The 21,372-nt window shown below is 38.7% G+C and overlaps 1 protein-coding gene across 5 annotated transcripts in view; it reads right to left on the reverse strand.

The window, feature by feature from the left end:
- tiam1a (TIAM Rac1 associated GEF 1a) overlaps nucleotides 1-21,372 on the reverse strand; it is a 122,115-nt gene that overhangs the window by 35,374 nt on the left and 65,369 nt on the right. For all 5 annotated transcript variants that reach the window (XM_015341982.2, XM_015341983.2, XM_015341985.2 and 2 more), the window contains 9 exons: nucleotides 19,922-20,873; nucleotides 17,440-17,893; nucleotides 14,821-14,993; nucleotides 13,865-14,089; nucleotides 11,845-12,030; nucleotides 8,854-9,000; nucleotides 8,219-8,293; nucleotides 5,516-5,686; nucleotides 2,496-2,600 (listed from right to left, as the gene is read on the reverse strand). In XM_015341982.2, the coding sequence (XP_015197468.2) occupies nucleotides 2,496-2,600; nucleotides 5,516-5,686; nucleotides 8,219-8,293; nucleotides 8,854-9,000; nucleotides 11,845-12,030; nucleotides 13,865-14,089; nucleotides 14,821-14,993; nucleotides 17,440-17,893; nucleotides 19,922-20,863 (2,478 nt within the window). In that variant the 5' untranslated portion in view covers nucleotides 20,864-20,873. The remainder of the gene's footprint in view (nucleotides 1-2,495; nucleotides 2,601-5,515; nucleotides 5,687-8,218; nucleotides 8,294-8,853; nucleotides 9,001-11,844; nucleotides 12,031-13,864; nucleotides 14,090-14,820; nucleotides 14,994-17,439; nucleotides 17,894-19,921; nucleotides 20,874-21,372) is intronic.

The raw sequence follows: 21,372 nt of genomic DNA on the forward strand, positions 1-21,372 counted from the left end.
CATAAGGAGCTGCAAACCAGCAGCAAGAATAAATAAAATACCTAAGGAGCAAGTAGTCATGGGAGACAACTGCAGAGATTTGATCTTAAAAAACACTCTTAAGACTATTGCATCTCAAGGTAAGAGACTGTGGAAAATGATCGCTGCTCTATGATATGGCTGCACGTTGTTTCTACATTGACAATTCAAATTCAGATGTATTTTTTCACTGAAATGTGAAAAAGGCATTATGCTATTTTTGCATCAGGCTTTGCCTTAAAAGTGGTGCTTAATAGTACCAGCTGTGTTGCTAAGCCACTTTCTGCTCTAACGATGCATTTCATATGTGGGCGACACCATTCCAGTGTTTTGCATTTGCATTTGCAATATTTGCAGCTAACTAGTAGGTGGAGTGGCTGTAAAAATTTCCAGTTGGCTGTACACATAACTTGCAGTGACATAAATGACAGGATAACCTAATAAACGAGTTTTAAGCAGTGCTAGTCTAGCCACTTCTACATTAATGGCAATTTTTCAAATAAGGTTCCTTGCATTTCAAGAGCTACTCAGATAAATTCAATTTTATAATCTGTGACTAACTTCTTAAATCTGGACACCTAACAATGCCATCCTTGAACTTCACATCCTTACTACTAGTGTTATGTGTTCATATTCATCTTGTTAGTTCTGGCCAGGAACACCAGCACAGTCCTACTCCTCAATGCACTCAAAACGCAACATATCTAACTACTGCCACCTAGTGACTGTCATAGTTAACAGCATTTCATTATAGAAATATCAGTGCTCCAGGTACCGAGGGAAATGGCTTGTTTAGCTTTCTTTCATAATACATCTTCACTACATTTTGGTTTCCTACAGTAATAGGTTTCTAATGCAATTATAAAGGCATTTGTCTGATAATACAGATGACCATCACAAAAAGGAGATTTCCAGAGCACATACAGTATGTGTTATTTGTCTATCACCTCAAAATCAAATATCAAAAAGTAACAAGTTATAATCTACAGAAGTGGGAAGTGGAAGACAAAGGCTTCTGTTTAATGCTTAATTCATTCTGAACACAATTCAAAAATTACATTTTCTACTAGAGATTAGGCAGACAAGTAAAAAGGCGATATCTTGAATGAGCTACAAATATAGTACTTTGGCTTGTTAGCTAAATTGCAGAGCAGACATTAGAAAAAATTCTTTCCATGTCTGTATATTTAAAAACTTTAATTTACAAGATGCTATGCACTCAGGTAAAAAAAGTGTGATCCTTACAAAGAACTGTGCTTCAGCAGCACTCTCACACACCAGAAGGGACGTGTGAAATATGTCAAAGCTGACATACGAAGTACGCTTGGCTAATCTTCAGTCATGGAGTAAATGAGCTTGACAGTGCTGCAGTAGCTACTGCTTTCACTAGCAAACAGTAGGGGACACAAGTACAAGACCAACAATTTGATCTTTAAAGAGACATATCCTTCAGGTAGAGAATCTAGTGTACTACGAAAAGATAAAGCTATCAGAACTGACCCACTTGCAGCTATAACCCAGGTAGATGCTTGTTTATAGCTTTCATTGCTATGGCACTGAAGTGTCAGGCTATACCAATATAGAGAACTTTACACACAAGATAGAGGTCCCCTTGGATACTTCTCATATTTTACTCCACAATCCATTCATAGCTTTGCATTGTTGTAATAATGTCACTTAATGCTGTCATTTGCCTACATTAACATATCATTTTCAGGTGACTTAATGAATGATCAAACAGTTGTTAACATTAAGCTCCTTTACATATTGACCTTCATAATGGTTCAATGTTATTTTGTAATGTACATGTCCAAGTCTGGGGTTGGTATCACTGGTGCAAAACGTTCTAGGTGGGTTTTTTCTCCCTGCCTAATATTTGGAGGAGCATAATACTTATTTTCACTCATTTAATGGCTTATTAATAATATAAGGATTGAGTGACACTTTTATAACAGTTTGGTCTCAGCTGACATTTTCTAGATGATGCTTTTTTGTGTAAGTACTGTACATTGAATGTAAAGCATTCGAGAAAAACTGAAGATCTGAAAAGTGAAACAGCCACATCCCAAAGGTCGTCACAAGACGAATTTCTGGTTAAAACAATATGAAATTTCAAAAGCTGTCACCAGCTTCTTAAAGAGCATGATGCATGAATAAAAAATGTGCTTACATAAAAAAGCTTTCAACCTTGAGTGTTTGAATGTAATGTTTTTAATTTTGACCATACCAAAAGTTATATGCACACTAAAATTAGTTATTTCTCTCCTTGGAAAAGTGACGTTTTCCATTTGAATGAAGCAAAATTCTCTTGAAAGTATTAAGATTCACAATGCGTAATGTGTAAATGTGTGACAGGTTAAAACTGTTCAGTTTTAACAGTGAACAACTAATATAAAGGAGTTTAGATTAAAACAACAGTTTTCAAATATCAGTTTCCATCCATAATCAGATTAATTTACCAGTTTATGCATGCTTACCAAATCACTGATGTCTTCCTCTAGTTTGGGGTTATAAAATTGCACTTGGTTTTCAATTAAAAACTTCAGCCGTATGTAGTGTTTGGCAGGATCCAGCTGGTGAGCCTTAAATAAAATCAGTGAGAACATTAGATTCCTCACCAATTAGTTCATGAAATCTACATGCATTACAGAACATTTAACATAAAGAACAAACACATCAAACAGAGCCATACATCATCACTCTAGAAATGAATTAAGTCAGACCATTCACAAACACGAAAATCAAATATCTAGCGAAGCAGTACCTCCTATTCCAGGTTTAAGACTTCCACAACGCACGCTGAACAAAATGTCTAACAGTTGGCAAAGCAGAAGTCTAATCAGATTTGTGAAAATTCAACACTCATTTGGAGAGTACAGAGAAACCTGTAATCAAGATGATACTGCTGGATATTTGATTGTTGGTTTTAGAACAATTACTGTACCAGATCTGCCAGGGTCTTAATTCTTGTGGCGATGTGAAATGATGTTGATCAAACAATCAAAAATGAGAATTTAACAAAGCATGATAGAGGAAAAAAAAGAGAACAAAAAATATGAGATGTCAATAGGGAAAGCAAAATACACATTGAAAATGATCTGGTATGACCGATGCATTATTCCTAAGATGGTACAGAGAAAGGTAATTCGTGCAGGACATACAATACTGTGCAATAATGTGGATGGTGAATCACATCAGAGACAGAGGGTGGAAATTGTGAAGAACATGGAATGTATTGGCAATGTTTTACTTCACAGGATGAAGTACTATACTATTACTTTCACTTTTCACTTTCAATTCAAAAAAGGAATTGGAAGGAGTAGGAAGGAAATGCCCTCTATATAGGCTAGATACTGTAGTTTCCCAATTTAAAATGCAGCACTGCGCAGCGTACTCATGATTTTCATTACTACAATAAAAAGTACCTCCTAAAGCTGTTAAGATGGTAAACAGTACCATCTTGACTTACTCAGAGTTACACAAATTAGTCTTTTTTAACCTACAGTCAAATACAAAATGTCTTTTCTGGAAAATGTTTTGACTGTGAACTGCTAGATGCTGCCAGATGCTACCATGTCCTAACTAGAAGGTGCCGGTCTGGGCATGATGGTGACCAACAGATTAACTATCATGAGAATGACACCTTCCTTTGTTCTCCATATCCCAACATAAGCCAATCAGCCTGCGGGAGTGGGAGAGATCACTACTGCTACAAACCCTTTGCTTTACTCAAAGGGTTTACCTGGGCCAATGCCAGCATTTTCTACAGGGAATACAGCTCAGCGCAGAGCCACCTCTTTGTTTTTTGAGCTCTTTGTTTTCACTCTAGGATTGTTCAACTGTGGTCCTCATGGTCTTTTATCCAACAGGTTTTATAGGTCTCAAGAACAAGGAAAGGCCAATAACAAAATAATGAGTTCAATTAGGTAATTACATGCTTAGGTGAAGAAAACCAGGCTCTAGGACTGGCATTGTACCCCCTTGCCTAACCCTATCGTGACTGGAGCCTGTGATGCCGACAAAGTGAGATGTCAAGATATTTGTTTCTCTTTCTTCCAAGAGGTGGTATCAAACTGTAGGGAGAACTCCTTCTTTTAAATCTTTAAATCTATAATTTAAAATATTTCTTTTAAATCTGTAAAGGTGTTTATGTCCCGGGTTCAAAAGAAACAATAAAACATATTATGCTTCAAAAAAGGGAGGAAAAAATACATAACAAGAACATAGAACATTGAAGAAAAGTAAGAATTGAACAGGAATGAGGTACAAAGCTCAGACAAAACAATGCAGGCAGCGTTAAATATTTTGCTTTTAAAGTTCATTCTCTTGAACCACAAATCATTCTGCTTGTCAATCGAATTTGCAATAACTTCTCCATTAATTTAAGTAATGGGAAAACTGAAAAGGTATAAATTATGGCAAAATGAGTCAGTCTCTTCACATAAGTGAAAATGTAAAATTCAGGTGTACATAATTACACCAGCTGTATTATTTAGGACTTGAGCAGAACAAGAGTTCTGGCGAAACAGGAGAATTGGACAATGATGATGGGATTGTACCAATATGTGCGCCAGTGGAGAACACTGCACAGCTGAAAAAAGCATTTTTCAGCTCTGGATCAATATAATATAGTACATTCAGGAATTTCTTAATTGAACTTTTAAATTATTTGACAGTGTATCTGTTTAGAAATTAGTTGGGGCATTTTAAAATGTACTCTTAAATAGCTCCGAAGTATACATCACATATAGGATGCTTTAAATTTGATTGGGTTATTCAAATGTGAAAATCTGTGCATCTTGGTGCAATGAAATCAGGTGCATATGCAAATAGAACATTGGACACTGCACAAACCAGAGCACACTAACATGTCCACCAGGGGGCACATGTTGTATTTGCTATGGTATAAAAATTATATTTCAATATTGCAATGCCTGTGAAAACAGAGCCTTCTAGTTCATAGTTTGTGAACATGGCCCCAATTCTATCACAGTCTGGTGTTTAAAAAAATAGATTCCTGTTAAGACATATGCTGTAAAAAACACAAATTAAAAAAAATAAAGTGTAAAAATACAGCGTAAGCACAAAATCATTCCACATATGGTCCACATATTTTCATCCTGCAGAGAAATTTCTGTTGCACTGGTTTCATAATGTCCCGTAACACGTAATGACGAAATCTCATACCAGCTGTATGCAATCCTTGGGTTTTATATTTAACCAATCTAAATCATAAAAAATGCAGTAGATTTTCTCTTATAAGTGTACTTCCTAATTGTGTGTTTAACATATTAGTTTTAAATGTGAACACATTAATCTCAAAAGGACTATAGAAAGGCTATCGGCCCCATCTTGCTCAATAGGTTGTTAATATTTTACTGATCATTTATTGAAGGACAATGAAATACAAGAAATCCATTCTGTATTGTAAAATGCACTGTTAACATAGAAAAGTTATACAAGCTTACAAAGATGAATAATGTCAGGTAATCCATACCTTGCAAACCTTTTCAAGAATGTCAAGTGTGGAATCCTCGGGCTGGATTATTGTTAGTACCGGCTTGTCGTTGGGGAGGCAGACCCAGGAAGGAGTGAGGTAGTCAGGGACCCAAATTTCATTGTCTGCATTGCGCTGGGGGAGGCTTTTCAAAGACCCCTCACTTTCCTTCTGCAAAAAGAGTAATTCTGTGAGGCATACCACTTTATCTTGTTATTGCACCTCTTAAGTCATATATTATGGCTATATAATATAGGGCCACAAAGCGGTGGCACTGTGGCTAAGGACCTGCGCCTGTGGCTAGAAGGCTGCCTGCTCAAAACCCTTGGCCGGCAGAGGAATGCTACTCCGTTGGGCCCCTGACCAAGGCCCTTAACCCCAACTGCTCCAGGGGTGCTCTACAATGGCTGATCCTGCACTCTGACCCCAAGCTTCTCTCTGTCTGTGTGTCTGTGTGTCTCATGGAGAGCGAGCTGGGGTATGCGAAAAAGACGAATTCCTAATGCAAGAAACTGTATAAGGCTAATAAAGTGATCTTATCTTATCTAATATTATGTGATAATAAACTATTTACACACACTGATTTAGTTTTCAATTTGAAAAGGTGGGCAAAGGGATGTTAGCCACAAAATACTAAAGATCAAAATTAGTCACAATACTTCAAAACGTACTTCTCCGCATAAGATATAAAACTTGGCTACTTTTACATCTTGTGCTATATTCACAAAGAAACTAAATGTCAATTAAGTGCACTGATTCAGGCTGATAAATTGTGATTACATTAGACCAAAACTATCTATGTCTTTTTTCTTTTATTCCCTCTTGCTTTTCTGTGCTCAATTGTTGAAGAAGGGAGTGACCGTATGACCCTGCACACCCATTCACTAGTGTAGTAAGTCTATTATTTGGTTATTTGCTTATCGCAAATCAATGTCAGACCATTAAAAGCAGAAGGTTACTGCCTTTCACCTTCTCATTATCTGTTTAGTCTACTGGTCATCTATCAGGTCTCTTAGATCACCTGTGTCCTTTGATGATAAGAACACCACCTAGAACAAACAGCACAAACCCAGACACTGACAGCTTCCAATTATCTGACCCTTTTCACCATCAGTCTTCCTCACAGACCCAAATAATTCTAAAACCAGGAAGTCAAGGTCTTTTTGTCAGCTAGGCCTCACAATTGTAAACAGAAACAAGACTCATGTCGTGCCTCCTGTTTACATTGGCCGCTTTTAGCATGGCTCCAGGTCAGCTTAGTGTAAACACAAAGCAAAATCCCTGGTTCATCCTGTCTGGCCTTAAACTGATCTTTGGTCAAAAAAAGTCACATAGTGACATCCTCTTACCCTCAGTGGTGAAAACATAGCCATGGGATTGAAAAAAGAAAAATAGTAGCCTTCCTTAGAAATTTGACTTGTGTCATTCTTACCTTAGTTTCTACCTGTGATGCTCTCTCCTATATTGTGGTCTGTTTCCTTAGTTTGTCGATTTGCTGAGCTGTGCTCCATTTTGTGTGAGAAGACTACATTTAATTGTGAATTTTTAGCTGGGATAATAACTCTATCAGTACATAAGAATGGTAAAAAAGGAGAGAAGATCTCTCTGTCCATCTAGCCCATTTGGTGATAATGGTTTAGTAACAATGGCAAAGTATATTTTCTATTTTTTGATTTAGGAGTTGAACCTTATTTTTCAAGGAGGCAATTAAATGGCTTCTAATTAAGTACATGCGAGTGCGTTTTTTTACCTCAGCCTTGGGGCCATTCAGTGTAATTTAAACTATTTAAATGATTAAATCACTAGCAGTTTATGGTTAAGATGGCTAAGGCCTGAAGTCACACATTTAAGGAGGCAATCACCAGATGAAACAATACAATGCTATTTTCTTGTGTGTTACTTGCTTTTGAGAACTGAGCGAGTGTATTTGCACAAAAAAAACCCGGAAGATGAAAATGTGACAGTTGTCCCTGGAAACCACACAGGATGTGAAACAATGGAGGAGCAATTCTGGTGCCATCTGGAGTCCAGTGCTTTATGTTCACTAAGGCAGCGGTAGATCAAAATATTTCACAGCAATGGAAATATTGGTATCACAAGCCAACATATGATGCTAACTTTTAGTACAAACACAGCATTTTTTTTATTGTGTCAGTTCTGAAAATGTCTTTGTAACCATTTTTTTAAAATCAATTCAGAATCATTTAGTATGTTATGTGTATCTGTCCGTTTTTAATATATTCGATATGCCCTGGAAATTTGGTACGGCTGAAATAAACCACCGAGACATTTCCAAACAGAAATTGTTTCTAACCGATTTTGCTCAAATTGCAGAAGGACACAGGAATCAGTGCAGCCCATCAGGAAGAGAACCGTATAAACAACCCTATTCGTATAGGAACAAATGCAACAGAATATTATATTTTCCAAAATGATATACACACATAAGATGAAAGGATAAACAAGAAATAAGGCCTCAATTTGGATTTGTTTTTTATTATATATTTTTAAATTGTTTTCTTCTGAATATAATGTTTTGCATGGGTTTGCAACACCCAGTAAAATCTGATTTTAATAAACCAAACTGTATCCCCAGATTTTCTGAATTCTTAAACCTAAACATCAGCTAGTGTCCTGTTCCGCTTCTTCCCCAGGATTTCAAACAATTCAAAATGATTCAAATGGTAAATAACAGATGGTTACCACGCTTTCGCTTGCTGCGTCTTCAAACATGCCGTCCAGGGATGTCTTCACTGACTCCACACCATCGGTAAACACCTGGAAACACAAGTTACTTATGGGACAGGAATTTCACTAAGACATTTATTCAAGGATGCTATGGAGTGGGCACCCACATGGCTATACTGTTTGACTAAGGGATTGACATTTTCCACAGTGCTCCACCTCCCCCCCTTCCAAGACACTCACACATTAAAAGGGATGTCAGCGCTTTCTAAACACCATTTTCATTTGTTAGTTTAAATTGGGAACACCTAGTCAAACAGTTTAAAGCAGCTTTTATGAGGTAAAAAGGGGGTCCTACTACAGCAACAAGCATCTCTTGGCCTGGTCACCATTGGAAATAAGAATTTCTTTCAAAGTGACTTAACTTGTTAAATAAGAGATGAAAACAATAAATATAAACATTACTGTTCAAGAATATTTAATAGATTTTCAAGCCCCACCAAGGCTACTCCTAGCAATGACCCAGCTCTTTTCTCAATGGGGACCTCCAATGAAAACTACCCAACCCTTCCTTGCGTAGCTTCTGATATTTTTTTAACTTCAGGCTCCACAGGGAAGAGTACCATTTTGGGAGACCGCACAAGAATTCAAACCTGATTGATGCTGGGTCGTCCTTTTGTCTTCTTCTTTGAGGTAGTGTCCAGCCCCCAGAGAGAGGAGAACCTGCTCTTGCGCTTGCTGGCTGACCGAGACATCGCCTGTGTCCTGCGTCTCACCCCGCTTTCAGTGCGTGCTGCCACCTATGACAGTTAAACACCCATCAGCAACAGGGGCTCTACTACAGAGCCACGCACAACTGATGTAATACTACAGATCCTCGTGGACAGAAACGCACAGAGGAGCAGACAGATTTGGGTGGAACAACATCTTTTTGTGCTGCCACACCAGGACAAACACTGAACCAGTGTTTGTATACTTAATTTGTGGCTGAGCTGCAACAGGAAAAGAAAAAGTGTTTTGGAATGATTTCGGAAGGCTTTCTTTAACCGTTCCTATTTGCATTGTGCTTCTTTACAACAAGCAACAGAGGTCCAATATCTCAGAGTCTGTTTAGTAGAACCCATTAAGATTATATTTCTTGAGCTGGCTGTCCACAAGGACGTTGATGAAATGTGGCATTTCTAGAATAAGCCATACAAAGAAAACCCTTTCTGTGTTGTTGTTTTTTTCCTCTTATGCATAATGTATCCTACATGAAACAGAAAGAAACAGTCATTTGCTGGTACCTGCAGGACTGTAGTCGATTTTCATGACTGGAACAGTAACTGCTCCAGCTTCTGAAATATAAGCTGTGCACCGAAGAGTAGCATTGTTCTACAAATGAAGGGGAATGGAAGATGAAAAGCTCAAAGATGAGCCTTTCTCTTGGAGATCCTGTTGGTCAATGACTTAGCCTCTTCTCTGAAATAATTCTCTACCGTAAATGGAACTGTAAAGTGCAACTTGAAGATTACTTTTCATTTAAGTGCTTGCACAGCTGTGTCAAGGAACTTCTCTCTCCTTTTATTTCCTGTTGACTGATTCTGGAAGTTAAGCTGCAGCACCCCCACTATCCACTATAGGCCCATTCATACTGTTGTAAAGTTTAGGCTATATTTTAGGAGGGGATGAGTGGTGGGATACACCTCCTGTATTTCTCTCAAAATCCAATGTTAAATAGTTAATTATTTATTTCTTATCCAATTAAGACTAAAAGACCTAATAGAACCATTGTAAATGTTACTAATTGCCCTCATTTCTGAAACTTTAGTTTATTCTTTTCATTACTGTCTGTAGGTTGGAGAGCTGCCCTGGGGATATTTCTGAATAAGAGTGGAAGCTGATCCACTTGAAACAAGTGTAGTGTCATCTCCTTCGTGTAGTCACATCAAACCTTACAACACCCACCTGGGTTTGTAGTGACATATGTGCAGTAGCTTGAGTGAGAGCAGGAAAACAACAACACAATTGATTAAATAATTCTACTGTTCCATGAGATAAATTATGATGCACTTTTTTTAAGCCAACAAGATTTCAAGTGAAAATCAATTGCTATACTAGCCTTCTGAAGCAAATGCTCTTTACAATGAGTAGGACCTAAATTATTCACTTTAAAGGCTAGAAAGCTGTTGAATTCAAACAGGCTTCCATTTCAGTTTGGGAATGAGTATCTGCTGTTATTCTAAAAATGCTGCCTAAAATAAAAAAACAGATTTTAAATAAACCATTCTAAGGCCAAGGTAAAAAAGATAACTAGAGGACTTCCATACCCGTAAGTATCTATTGCATTTACAAAAATGACACAAACAGCAGAAATCTGATTTGGAGTTGCAACATAATTGAAAGAGAGGAAGTAAATCTTGCTTTGCCAATTCAAGGACGCAATTCTTTTCCTGAGAATGGCAGGTGCCATCTTTTACTTTTGTAAACACCAACTGCAATTTTAATCTTTCAAGTCTTAGGTTATTATGGCATCTTTTGTTCTTCACCAGGCTACTGCATGTTTCTTTTAACGACCAAAAAAGAAAGAAAGCCTATAAAGAAAATAAAACATCCTAGAAAAAAATCCATGATAAACTAATTTAATTACCGCAATATCCACACACAAGCATGCGGATTACCAGGGAAATGTATGGCGAATGACACTTAAAAATGCCTCCATCAAGTATCACAGCAATAAAGTAAAGTGATCCAAATGGCACATGTGTGTAATGTGTGAACAGAATAGTTCTTCTTTATTTGAAGAAATTAAAATAACTAAAATTAGAAACTGAGCCCAGTAACAATTAAGCTACTGTAGCCTATATTAACCATGTAAAGTTAATAAACAAGGCAGTTCGCAAGGGGCATGTAAATGTCACAGCTCACTGAAAGAATGCATCTAGTGTGTGATATGTTGCTGTTAAATTTAATCACTGTCAGTTAGTTTAACTGTTTTTTTATTTATGGGGTATTAAGGTTATAGGGTGAAAACCTGCCCATACCATGAAACTTATTCTGTAATCATGGAATTGTTAACAAATGACAAATATTGTTTAGCTTTTCATCTTATGATGTGAAATATTTTTGTTCCTCTTTTAAAAATTCATCCAACACATTTCATTACAATTTTATTTCGCAGAGTGTTTGTATTTGTTACCTTTGGATTTACTTCAACAACACTACATGTTCTGATTTCAAGCAATGTATGATCTGGATGGATGAAATCGATTTTGTTTTAATTTGATTCAAGTTGATTAAAAAAGGGAATAAAGCTACTTGAGTAGCTTAATTACAGCACAATGTACTTCAGTGCAGTTAGTTTTTCCAGCCACTTCACTAAAGGTTTTCTGACCTTGTGAGAAAAAAGCAAAATAATGAGTTATTAATTTTGTAGGTTCATCATAAACTACAAATACATATGGCTGCTAACCATATCACCTAATAATTTCTGAACTTAATGTACCCACAGAGCTGCCTGAAGCGAACGAGAGATAAGGCCCCCAAAAGGTCAGGTGACCTGGAAAAGCTCCCCTTACAGGTGATGCTTAACATCAGCTACTGCCAACATGTTGATATATGACAAAGGAGCTCAAGTATGCACTCAGTGGGGTATTTGCACTTACCAAGGCATGGAAGGATGAGACCGAGAAGATACCGAGGCGTCCCATGGCAAGTTTGGTGGGCCGGCTGGCGAAAGCGAGGAGCCTTTTTGGGTTGGGCAGCTCCCCTCCCTGAAGGCTTGACAGGTAACACCGAAACCGAAACAGATCCATCTGAAACTGTTCCAGGTTTTGCTCCCACAAAAAGATCTATTAAGAAAAACAGAATAAAGCTACTTGAAAACTGCTTTGAAGAGAGCATGTTGTACGCTAATTTCAATGCAGACTGCAGAGCATCCTACTAAAGAGGAGCTCCTCAAAAGATCTCTGTCTATTTAATTGTCTCAAGATAGATTTGATACATTTTTTTACAACACCACTAACCTGAAGACAGTATTACAGGGGAACTTCAGTCTCAACTTCTCCTACCGGTAACTAAACCTGTGATTTTACCGCTAACAAAAAACATTTACTAACGGTTTCGTAACATTTTACAAAATTCCAAATTAAGCACAAAGTCATGACCTTTGATAAAGTACTGGTCTCGCTACGGGCAAGAGTGAGATTTAGCACGAATTGTGATGTGAAGCGGCTTTTCCTGCTCACTAGTTACTGTAATGACTAATGTAATCTGATGTGTGAGTGAGTATGTACAGGTTGTGCAGCAGACATTTCACTGCAGAAATGTTCCAATGTGATCCGTTTGCAGAGTTAACAAGGAAGTTGTATTTGTAGGCAAAATTGTCCCGAAGTTGAGAGCAATATTTCTATTAGATTAAAAGAGATGTATTCACAAGCCTACTTGCTTACAATGTAATAGAGCCGCCTCACCGGAAGTTTTGTTGCCTAGTTTTGAATTGCAGAATACGGCACTGCACATGCCAGAAAATTTTGTCTATGTTCTCGTGTAAACTGGAGGTTTTACAGTTTACTGTGTACATTTTCTTACATTGTGGTTTGAAATGCATTTATCAATGTCCATGTTTTCTAACCCCCAAATTTAAAAATAGCCTTGCAGTTCCCCTTTAAGTATTAATATTGTCTCATATTTACCAGAAACAGTTCTGTTTTGGTGAAGGACATAAAATAGTTGTTTCAGTGAGTTTATAACATGAAATTCTATTTTAAGATACCAATTTTTCAACAAGGGAAACTGTAATTAACACAGTGAACAGTTTTCCACATACCACTGGCCAGCTGCAGACACAGAAGCAGGTCTACAACATCCTTACTGATAGCAAGAAGGTAGGAAGAATCATAAGGGAGCTTGTATGAAATATTAAAATATTTGTAAAGTTTGGTCAAATTAGTAAGCTTTATTACAGGATATTTTTCATTTCTAAACCAAACGTGAATTAATTTTAAACATCACCTTATTTTGACTTCTGAATTCCCTTAATGAGTTAATTGTTTTATGCTCTTCACCCACAGAAAAAGTCTGTAGTCATGAGGATTGATTTTAAACTAACTTTACTTCTAAAAAAAGGAAGGACTTTGAGATTAGAGGCAAATTAGTCATTTGAACCAAACCAAATTATTCTGTAATTGTGAATCCAGCTGGACAACCTATAAATGTTTAAAAACAAAAATGAGAAAACACCAAAAATGTTAAGAGTGCACTGTAAGCAGATTTAGGAAAGGCACAGAAACATTTTCACCCTTTGATCTACAATGTTGCGCTTTGAAGCTTTGAAGCTTTAAATCTGACTCTGTGATACTGCTTTTAAAACTTAAATTTCCATGTTTCCAAGATAGCGACTGAGAAATTAGTAATTTGAATCTTCGGCACCTACCTCTAAAGTGAAGGCAGCTGCTGAAATTTCAAATCTATTTGAGACTTGGGGCTAGTCACTCACAAACCCCCACTTATTCAGCAACCTTGTTGTACCATGAAGCCCTTTTTTGCACAGCTGTAAAACTAAATTCCTACAGAAATAAATGCCCACAGATTAAATATCTTCATTGTTTTGGCTTGTGCCATTTCAAGCACACCTCTGCCCACAGCAGTAAGAGCTCTGGCTCAGGGGTTGAGCAGTCAGTTCACCTGCTCCAGAATGGTCTTTCTCTTCTTGGTGTCCGTGACCGAGGACAACTGCATCTCGCCCATCTTCTTCATCTTCTCGTCCATGTCGATCTTCTGCTCCAGCTTTTTGATCTCCGACCGCAGCAGCCTGACGGTGTCCTCCCGGTGGTGCTGCCGGGCCACTGCAGTGGCACAGGTGGAGTGGATGGCTGTGATCCAGTTCTCCAGCTCCGTCTGGCTGGAAGTCTGGAGAAGGGGGGCACAAATGTGACTCAAGGTCTAGCATTTTCAAAACTGGGTCAACACCTACACTGTGTCGCCCACAATTGTCAAATTGGTGCTACACAAGAGCTGTGTGTTACAGTACGTCTTGATTCTAAAAGTGTATCATTTTAGAAACAGCACAACACATTCTGCATTAAATATACAGTTCCTCAATAATACAAGACACAAACTGGTCCCTGAATGAGTGAAAGACTCAAGGGAGCCAACTCGCAGCCGAATCCAAAAGCTAAGATTTTGAAGCTGCCACAACAAACTGATCCAAACAGTAGTGAATGTCATACTATTGAGCACTTGAAAGGTAAGGGCACAAAACATAAGGTGATTACACATTGCCAGTGTTAGCTTTCATCATTTACAGATGTGTGAAATAAATGCAGAATACATAACTAATGTCTCAGGGTATTTCCTGAAAAATACACTTTAACTGATTTCCATCTTAAAAAAAACTTTCACATCAAAGACTCTCCAAAACCTCTCTTGTTTATAAAGAAGATAGAAAAAGAATACACAGCTAAAGGTTGTATATTTCCAAAATCTCTTTACATCATGCTGCAATCATGCTGCTGACTCAGAAAAATTCAATTACAGATGTAATTACATAAGAAATTCTTCTTTAAAAAAAACTAAGAAAAATTGGCCACTGTTCATTATGTACTGAAGACCAAAGTTCAGATGCTAAAAGACTTCCATACCTGAAATAAGAAAGCATCCCCCAGAGAATTGCTGAGACAGAAGACAAAGTCCTTCTTTGGGTGCTCAGGAACAGCCTGTACAATGCTGTTTTCCACCCACACTGCATGCTTTGGGATACTGTTGTACTCAATCACAGAACGGCCATCAGTCTCATAAAAGAACAGTGTGCACCCTAGGGAACAAAAGCGAGACAGTGTTACAAGGGAGAACAGTATAAGCAGCCACTGTGCACCACGCAAGGGGAACCACACTAGCCTTGAACCTCACCCATCGGGTCTTTGATAAATGTCTTGGTCTAGCAATGGGTCACCAAGTAGACACATTGCATAATAACTGGAAAGGCAAATATGTTACAGTGATACAGTACTTGTATATCATTGATTAGAAGTGATAAATCTTATTAATTTATTTAATAAAAGTATGTGACATACTGAGTTCTGTGTAGAATGGTATTTTGTAAGGGTACACGTTAATCCACATTAACTCCATAGTCAGTTTTCAGTAGAGGAACTCTGGAAGTCAACCAAGCTCTGAGTCTTATAATTCAGACAAAAGAAGGGCATGAGAAAGAGCAGAGAAGACACCGATGCACACAAAATGGGAAAATATCCCAATGGATCTTAAAGCACTTCGCATGGAGAAGGGGACCCATTTATTTGTCTACCACTGACATGCAGCACCCATCTGGCTGCTACACAGCAGCCATTACACACCAACATCCCCAGAAAACAATACAGAATAGGAGGAAAAGCGAGAAAATGCTTCACCAACTGAATCAAATGGAAATGTTGCAGAAGTCCAGATTTTGTGGGTAGGATAAAGCAGGTGGACCTTCATTCAATATTTCATATGAAGGATGGCACCTTCTAAAGCACAGTGCTTCATATTAACATAGTAGGGGATTGGAAAAACATTCTGATAGGAAAATACTAATACAACATGCTTTTTCCATAGCAAAGAGTAACACCAAATGAGAAACAAAGTTAACCAGGTGGTCCCTTAACACTTCAAAAGGTCTATAAATCCATTTAAAACTGAATTAAAGTAAAATAAGGTAGAACTGGAAATTTAGTCTCTGTGAAGGCAGATGTGAAAAGACAGTACAGTACATTTTAATTTTCCCCATAAGTATCACCTTGTTCTAAAACAGGGTGTAATTATAGCAACGGATTGATTTCTCGTTGGGTGTCGATTGTGAGATAATCCTTTCACAACAAAGAGTGACCGGTCTTCACTTCAGTCTAACATAATCACAAAGACACATCTTTATGCAAATCAGAGCTGATGCAAATCACTGCTACCAGATGCCTCTGGTAAGTGAGGAGCATTTATACATTGCAGAACAGATGTAGTGCACAAAGGTATTAATTACTAAAGATTACTAAATTTATTTGCACATTGAATGAGTCTGAGGGTGGATGTGGAAAACAGGTCTTCTATGAAAGTACACAAGTGATTAATATAGCTTGAAACAAAAGCTATACTTCGAAAAATATTGCTCTTGCGTTGCTGGATACTCTACAACAGTGCTAAATCTGTAAGAGATATAAAACGATTAAAATAACATCACAAATATAGTCTCAACATGCAACAATTAATTCAACTAAATTAATAAACTTACTTTGTTGCTTAGTGAATTTTTTTAAGTAGCATTTGAAGAGTCAGATTTATTTCTCAAAAAGAATGCCAAAATTCACTAACAATATGCAAAACGAGAAGAATAAAGATTTGAGGGGAAATGAATACTATAAGACAACGTACACTTCACTCACTCACCCTCCCCTCACACATTTAGTTTTTCATTTTGCGACAACTGACATTTCAGTACAGACGTGTCTGTATCAGGGGAACTGATGAACTTTTGGGTGTGCGGTTGAAAGTGATTTGCTTTAGTTTGGTCTTTTTAGAAGGGCTGCTACTCTTTGAATAAGAAGGGGTAAAAAGAAGAGGTCAGTGCGTCCATCTAGTTCTTTTGAATTTTTGTAGCATACTGATAAACTTAAAGGCCTAATGAGTTCTATGGAATCTGCTTCAACACCGTGAGACATGCCTTCTATTTTTTTCAGTCTTAAAACCTTTTCTCTTAATTTCCACTTATCTCCATAGGTCTATGTTTCACTCATTACCCTTGAGAAGTGCACTAGGTTGACTCGGTCAAACACCTTCCCAGATTTAGAATTCTTGCATCAGAGAAAGCTGGGAATGCTTAAACGTAGTTACCTCTGTTTCCATTACTATTCTTTAACTGATTTAAGCATTTAAGCTTTTAGCACAGCTCAGGTACAGCTCTTATGATTGCTTGTCGTTTGTCAGTAGCCCCTAAGGTAAGCTCTCCCCTGGCTTATCCTATGCAGCCTTATGAAATGATTACTTTGTCACACACTTGAGAGAAGAGCTTGAGAGGAGTCAATCCCACCAAAAACACCTGATTAATTGTAATTTTATGCTCCTGGCATTCCCGCATCATGCTTCTACCATGGAAACTGGTGTCTGTTTGAGTGGAATAACCTAAGTGTTTCCCCATTTCCCCTTTTCCCTCAATGGTGGCGTGACAACAGACCTGAACGGGAACAAAACCCAAGGAAAGCTGACGGGAAGGGAGGAGGGCGGCAGTTCACCTTTGAGGGACACCCAATAGTGTTTCCACTTGCGACGAGCAGCAGGCTCCACCTTCTTGTTCTTCTTGTGCACCAGGAAGTTCTTGACCGCCAGCACGCCGGCCTTGCGCACGGTGCCCTGCGCGGCGCTCAGCAGGGCATCGGACTGGCAGGGGGAGCTCAGGGTGCCGCTGCTCCGCTCGTCGCTCACCGCCGACCCGGCCTCCTCCAGGCTCTCGGTCTTAGAGGAGCTCATCTCCAGCTCCCGGCGGAAGTTCTCGTACACCCCATGGACGCCCTCGCCTGCCCCGCTGCTGCCACTGTCGCTCCCCGCGAACATGCTGCTGCCCGCCGCCGAGCACACGGAGAAGGAGGCCGACATGGCCTTGGAGCGCCTGGACTTGTGATCTGCACCGGCTGTTACTCCATCAATCCCACTGTCTGCATATTCACTTCCTTCCCCTGTTGTAACATCCTATGAGCACAAAATGAGCACAAAAACAATTTCACATCTCAGGGCTGGGGCTGCATCGTTCTGTGACTTTCAGTTTATAGGGTCTCGGATCACTTTTTCTCAATTTTACAAATCGGTGGATAAAAACTTAAACCTTTGTGAAATGTGTCAAATACAAGATTATACAAAGGCAGAAAAAAGCATCAGTTTTAATATTTTGTTGCTCATGCTGCAGTTAACAGTATGATTTAATTCTATTTATATACTAATATGGAAGGACTCCTCCACGACATCTCCATCAAGCAAAAAAAGTGACTCAGCACTTTGTTTCACACATGAGTAGCAGCCTTTCCTTCTCCTTGCCCATGTCAAGATGTGTTTTCCTCTCGCTCTTACAGATTTACAGCAAAATACATGACTAAGCCCATTGCCTTCCAGCCTTCAGCTCAAGAGAAATACCATAAAACACTGCATTATAACAAATGACAATCCAATTCAAAGAATCTGTAGGTTTGTGAATTCTAGAAACCAATAAATATTGGTAAAAAAACAAGGTGTAATGTTAAATACAAAGGTGTCAAACTGTACAAATAAAATAGTATTATTTAGAAAAAATTCACTACATGAAAGTTATATGACCAAATTATTTAAATAAGGAAAATATTTCCTTGGTGCACACAGGGAAAATGCTTATCATAAATAATGAATTCAGAATAATTTAAAGCGTCTAAAAATTTTGCTATATCGACACTTTTAAAGAACCGTTACATTTATGAAGGTCTTTAAAGAGATTGACATCAGACCAGCATAACATACATTATTTCTTATACAGAATTTGAGTCATAAATCTGCAGGTCAGGTGTGTGATCTTATATATGATAAGCCAAGGGCTGGAAGGGGTTGTGAAGACAAATCCATTTTCCAATTGACTCCAGAACACTGCTGCAGCGGAACGGTTGTCAGGAAGAAAGAGCAAATGTTCCTTCATAAGGTCCCTATCACCTTCACACAGGCCGTTCTGCAACCCAAGTTTCTGTGGTTTGAATATGAGATATTGTATCTCTTAGGTGTGTGTATTCGTGGGTAGTCGATGCTTGTGCTCAGACAAAAGCCTGAGCTCACGCACAATCATCTTAAGCAGGTTCTCAAACCATTTTCTGTATCGGAGGACCCCATTTCAAGTGGTTACTCCTGATAAGATCCCATAATTAAACTTAATGAATAAATAAAGACTTAAATAAAGATATGTGACCTGCTCTCCCCTAACCAGACTCTTCCAGGTGAGTTCATGTGCTTATTTTTCAGTTTTTCTATCTCTATGGCATGTGTTCTATGTGATATTTGTAAATATCCTGACTTTGTAAGAGCATATCTGCGAATCAGGGTCAAGAGGTTAAGACATGGCTTTCTTAAAAACTCCTTTTACACAACTGACCAGTAACTTTAGAAAAAACTGCACTGACAACCTACTGTAACTATCATCAAGAGTGTTATCAGCAGTATGACTGAACGGAACATAAGTGTTCATCAACATAAGTGTTGATTTTTCACATCACAGGTCTTAGGGTGAAAAGTTTTCTGGGGGAGAAGTTTTATTGTATCCAGATGATCGGAAAAATTTGGATATATGTATTATGATGTTTATAGCTTGTACAGAACATATTTCTCAAGTGTGTTGAGTAAGGCAAAGTGCACCAACAGTGGCTGTCACCAAGGTAAGCTATGGAGAACCACAGATTTTTCTGATGATTAGTGAGGAAAATACGGCTCGAGGTTCATCGAAACTGACTGTTACTACTGAGTAATTTGAACACTCGGAACATTTCAAGTTACTTCCTCCTGTAGCATGCACAGCTGGCCCAAGGCTAAGGTTCAAACGCTTATATAAATACTACCCTCTATCTAGTTTTCCAAAGGATGAAAGAGAGAAGGCATGTAAGAATGTCGTGCTCTTACTTCGCTAACAATTTTTAAAAAATCAAAATTACTTAAGACAGAACAATGCAGGCCTTTTAAGATAATGCAGCGAAAAATATATATTTATTTTACCTGTGTAGTCTGCGCTCTCCTGCCTTGCATGCTGGCTGGGTGTGCAGCTGGCAGAATGGCCACGCCCTCTGACAGGCAGTGGGACCTTCTGCAGGGGAGGGTGTAGGCCCCATATGAGGTACCATCATCTTCAGAAGACAAAAGCGTCTTTTCAGCAGTCACCTCTATGCATGTGCCAGCCTCCCGCGACCCCTTGTTGTGGCAATACTTTCCAAACACGTTCCGAGAGTCTCTCGCACTGTGGCTCTTTTGACCGCACAGCTCATCCAGAGAGCTGGCCCTGTTGTTGGGGTCCAGTGACTCCATACCCTGGGGGCTGGCTTGGAGCTGTTCACAGTCATTGTAGTCCTTTTCATCCGATGCGTCAATGATCTCCTCTGTGCTGGTTAAGTGATCCTGACTGATGTCCGAAAGGGAAAATTCCAAGCTGTCTTCACGCCACATATCAGCAGATTTAGACCTTTTTTTCTTAAAGTTAAAACTCTCATTTCCCCTTGGTCCATCGTTCACCCTTTGTATGTAAGTGGCCTCCCCCTGAAACAGTCTGCTCTTCTGAGATTCTTGCATGCTAGGAACAGAAGCTGCTGTCAGCACTGTTTCCACAGTGGGATCTACTAATGACTCATTGTGAAAAGAAGCTGGCCTTAGATTCATGGCAACACTGTCAACCCAAATAGGGCTACCAAGATCTCCTAAGATATTTGTTTCATTGAAGGGCTCAAGGCCACTGTCTGCAAGGGATTGTGGGATGCTGGGGGTGCTGCTTGACCGGGTACTGGTTTCAGAATTCCTGTGCTCTACTTTTCCCGAAGACGCATGCCTGGAGCGTCTGGCCTGCTTGCTGGAGATCCGAAGGGATCTGGACATGTGCTTGCGAGACAAGTGACCCTGGTCATTACCATAAAAACCGTGGTCCCCATTCTGGCTTTCTACATTTCCCATGGTTCACACTCTGCAAAGAAAACGTAGACACCACAATCAGCACTATTCTTAAACAAACGAAATGCCACAGATGAGAGGAGAGCATTATTCCCATCTTGCACATGAAGTTGTTGGATTTCCACCAAGCCATTCTTTAAAAACTCTCAAGTCAGCACCAACAAAATGGAAATGAGTTCCAAACTCCTCCCACAGTGTAAAAAAAAACCCTGTTTTCTTATTCTGAATGATTACAAACTAAATTTCCACTACTGACCCCATAAATGTCTGGATGATTAATTTCAGCTCTCAGGAAACACTAAAGTATTGGTCACTCCTTTCTGAGAAATTGGTCTTTTGTTATTTTATACGCTTACTGTGCTACAGCAGTATTAAGCAACATATCACAAACCCAAGAGCAAAGAAAATTTCATTTTCCACGCAGTGTATATGTGGCTTATTTCTAACCTCATTAAGCTAGAAATAGCTTTGAAGTAAACTAAATTTGCAAGAAGATTAGGATTAAATAAATA

This window comes from Lepisosteus oculatus, chromosome 5 (genome assembly GCF_040954835.1).
Source record: "Lepisosteus oculatus isolate fLepOcu1 chromosome 5, fLepOcu1.hap2, whole genome shotgun sequence".
Classification (NCBI taxonomy): domain Eukaryota; kingdom Metazoa; phylum Chordata; class Actinopteri; order Semionotiformes; family Lepisosteidae; genus Lepisosteus; species Lepisosteus oculatus.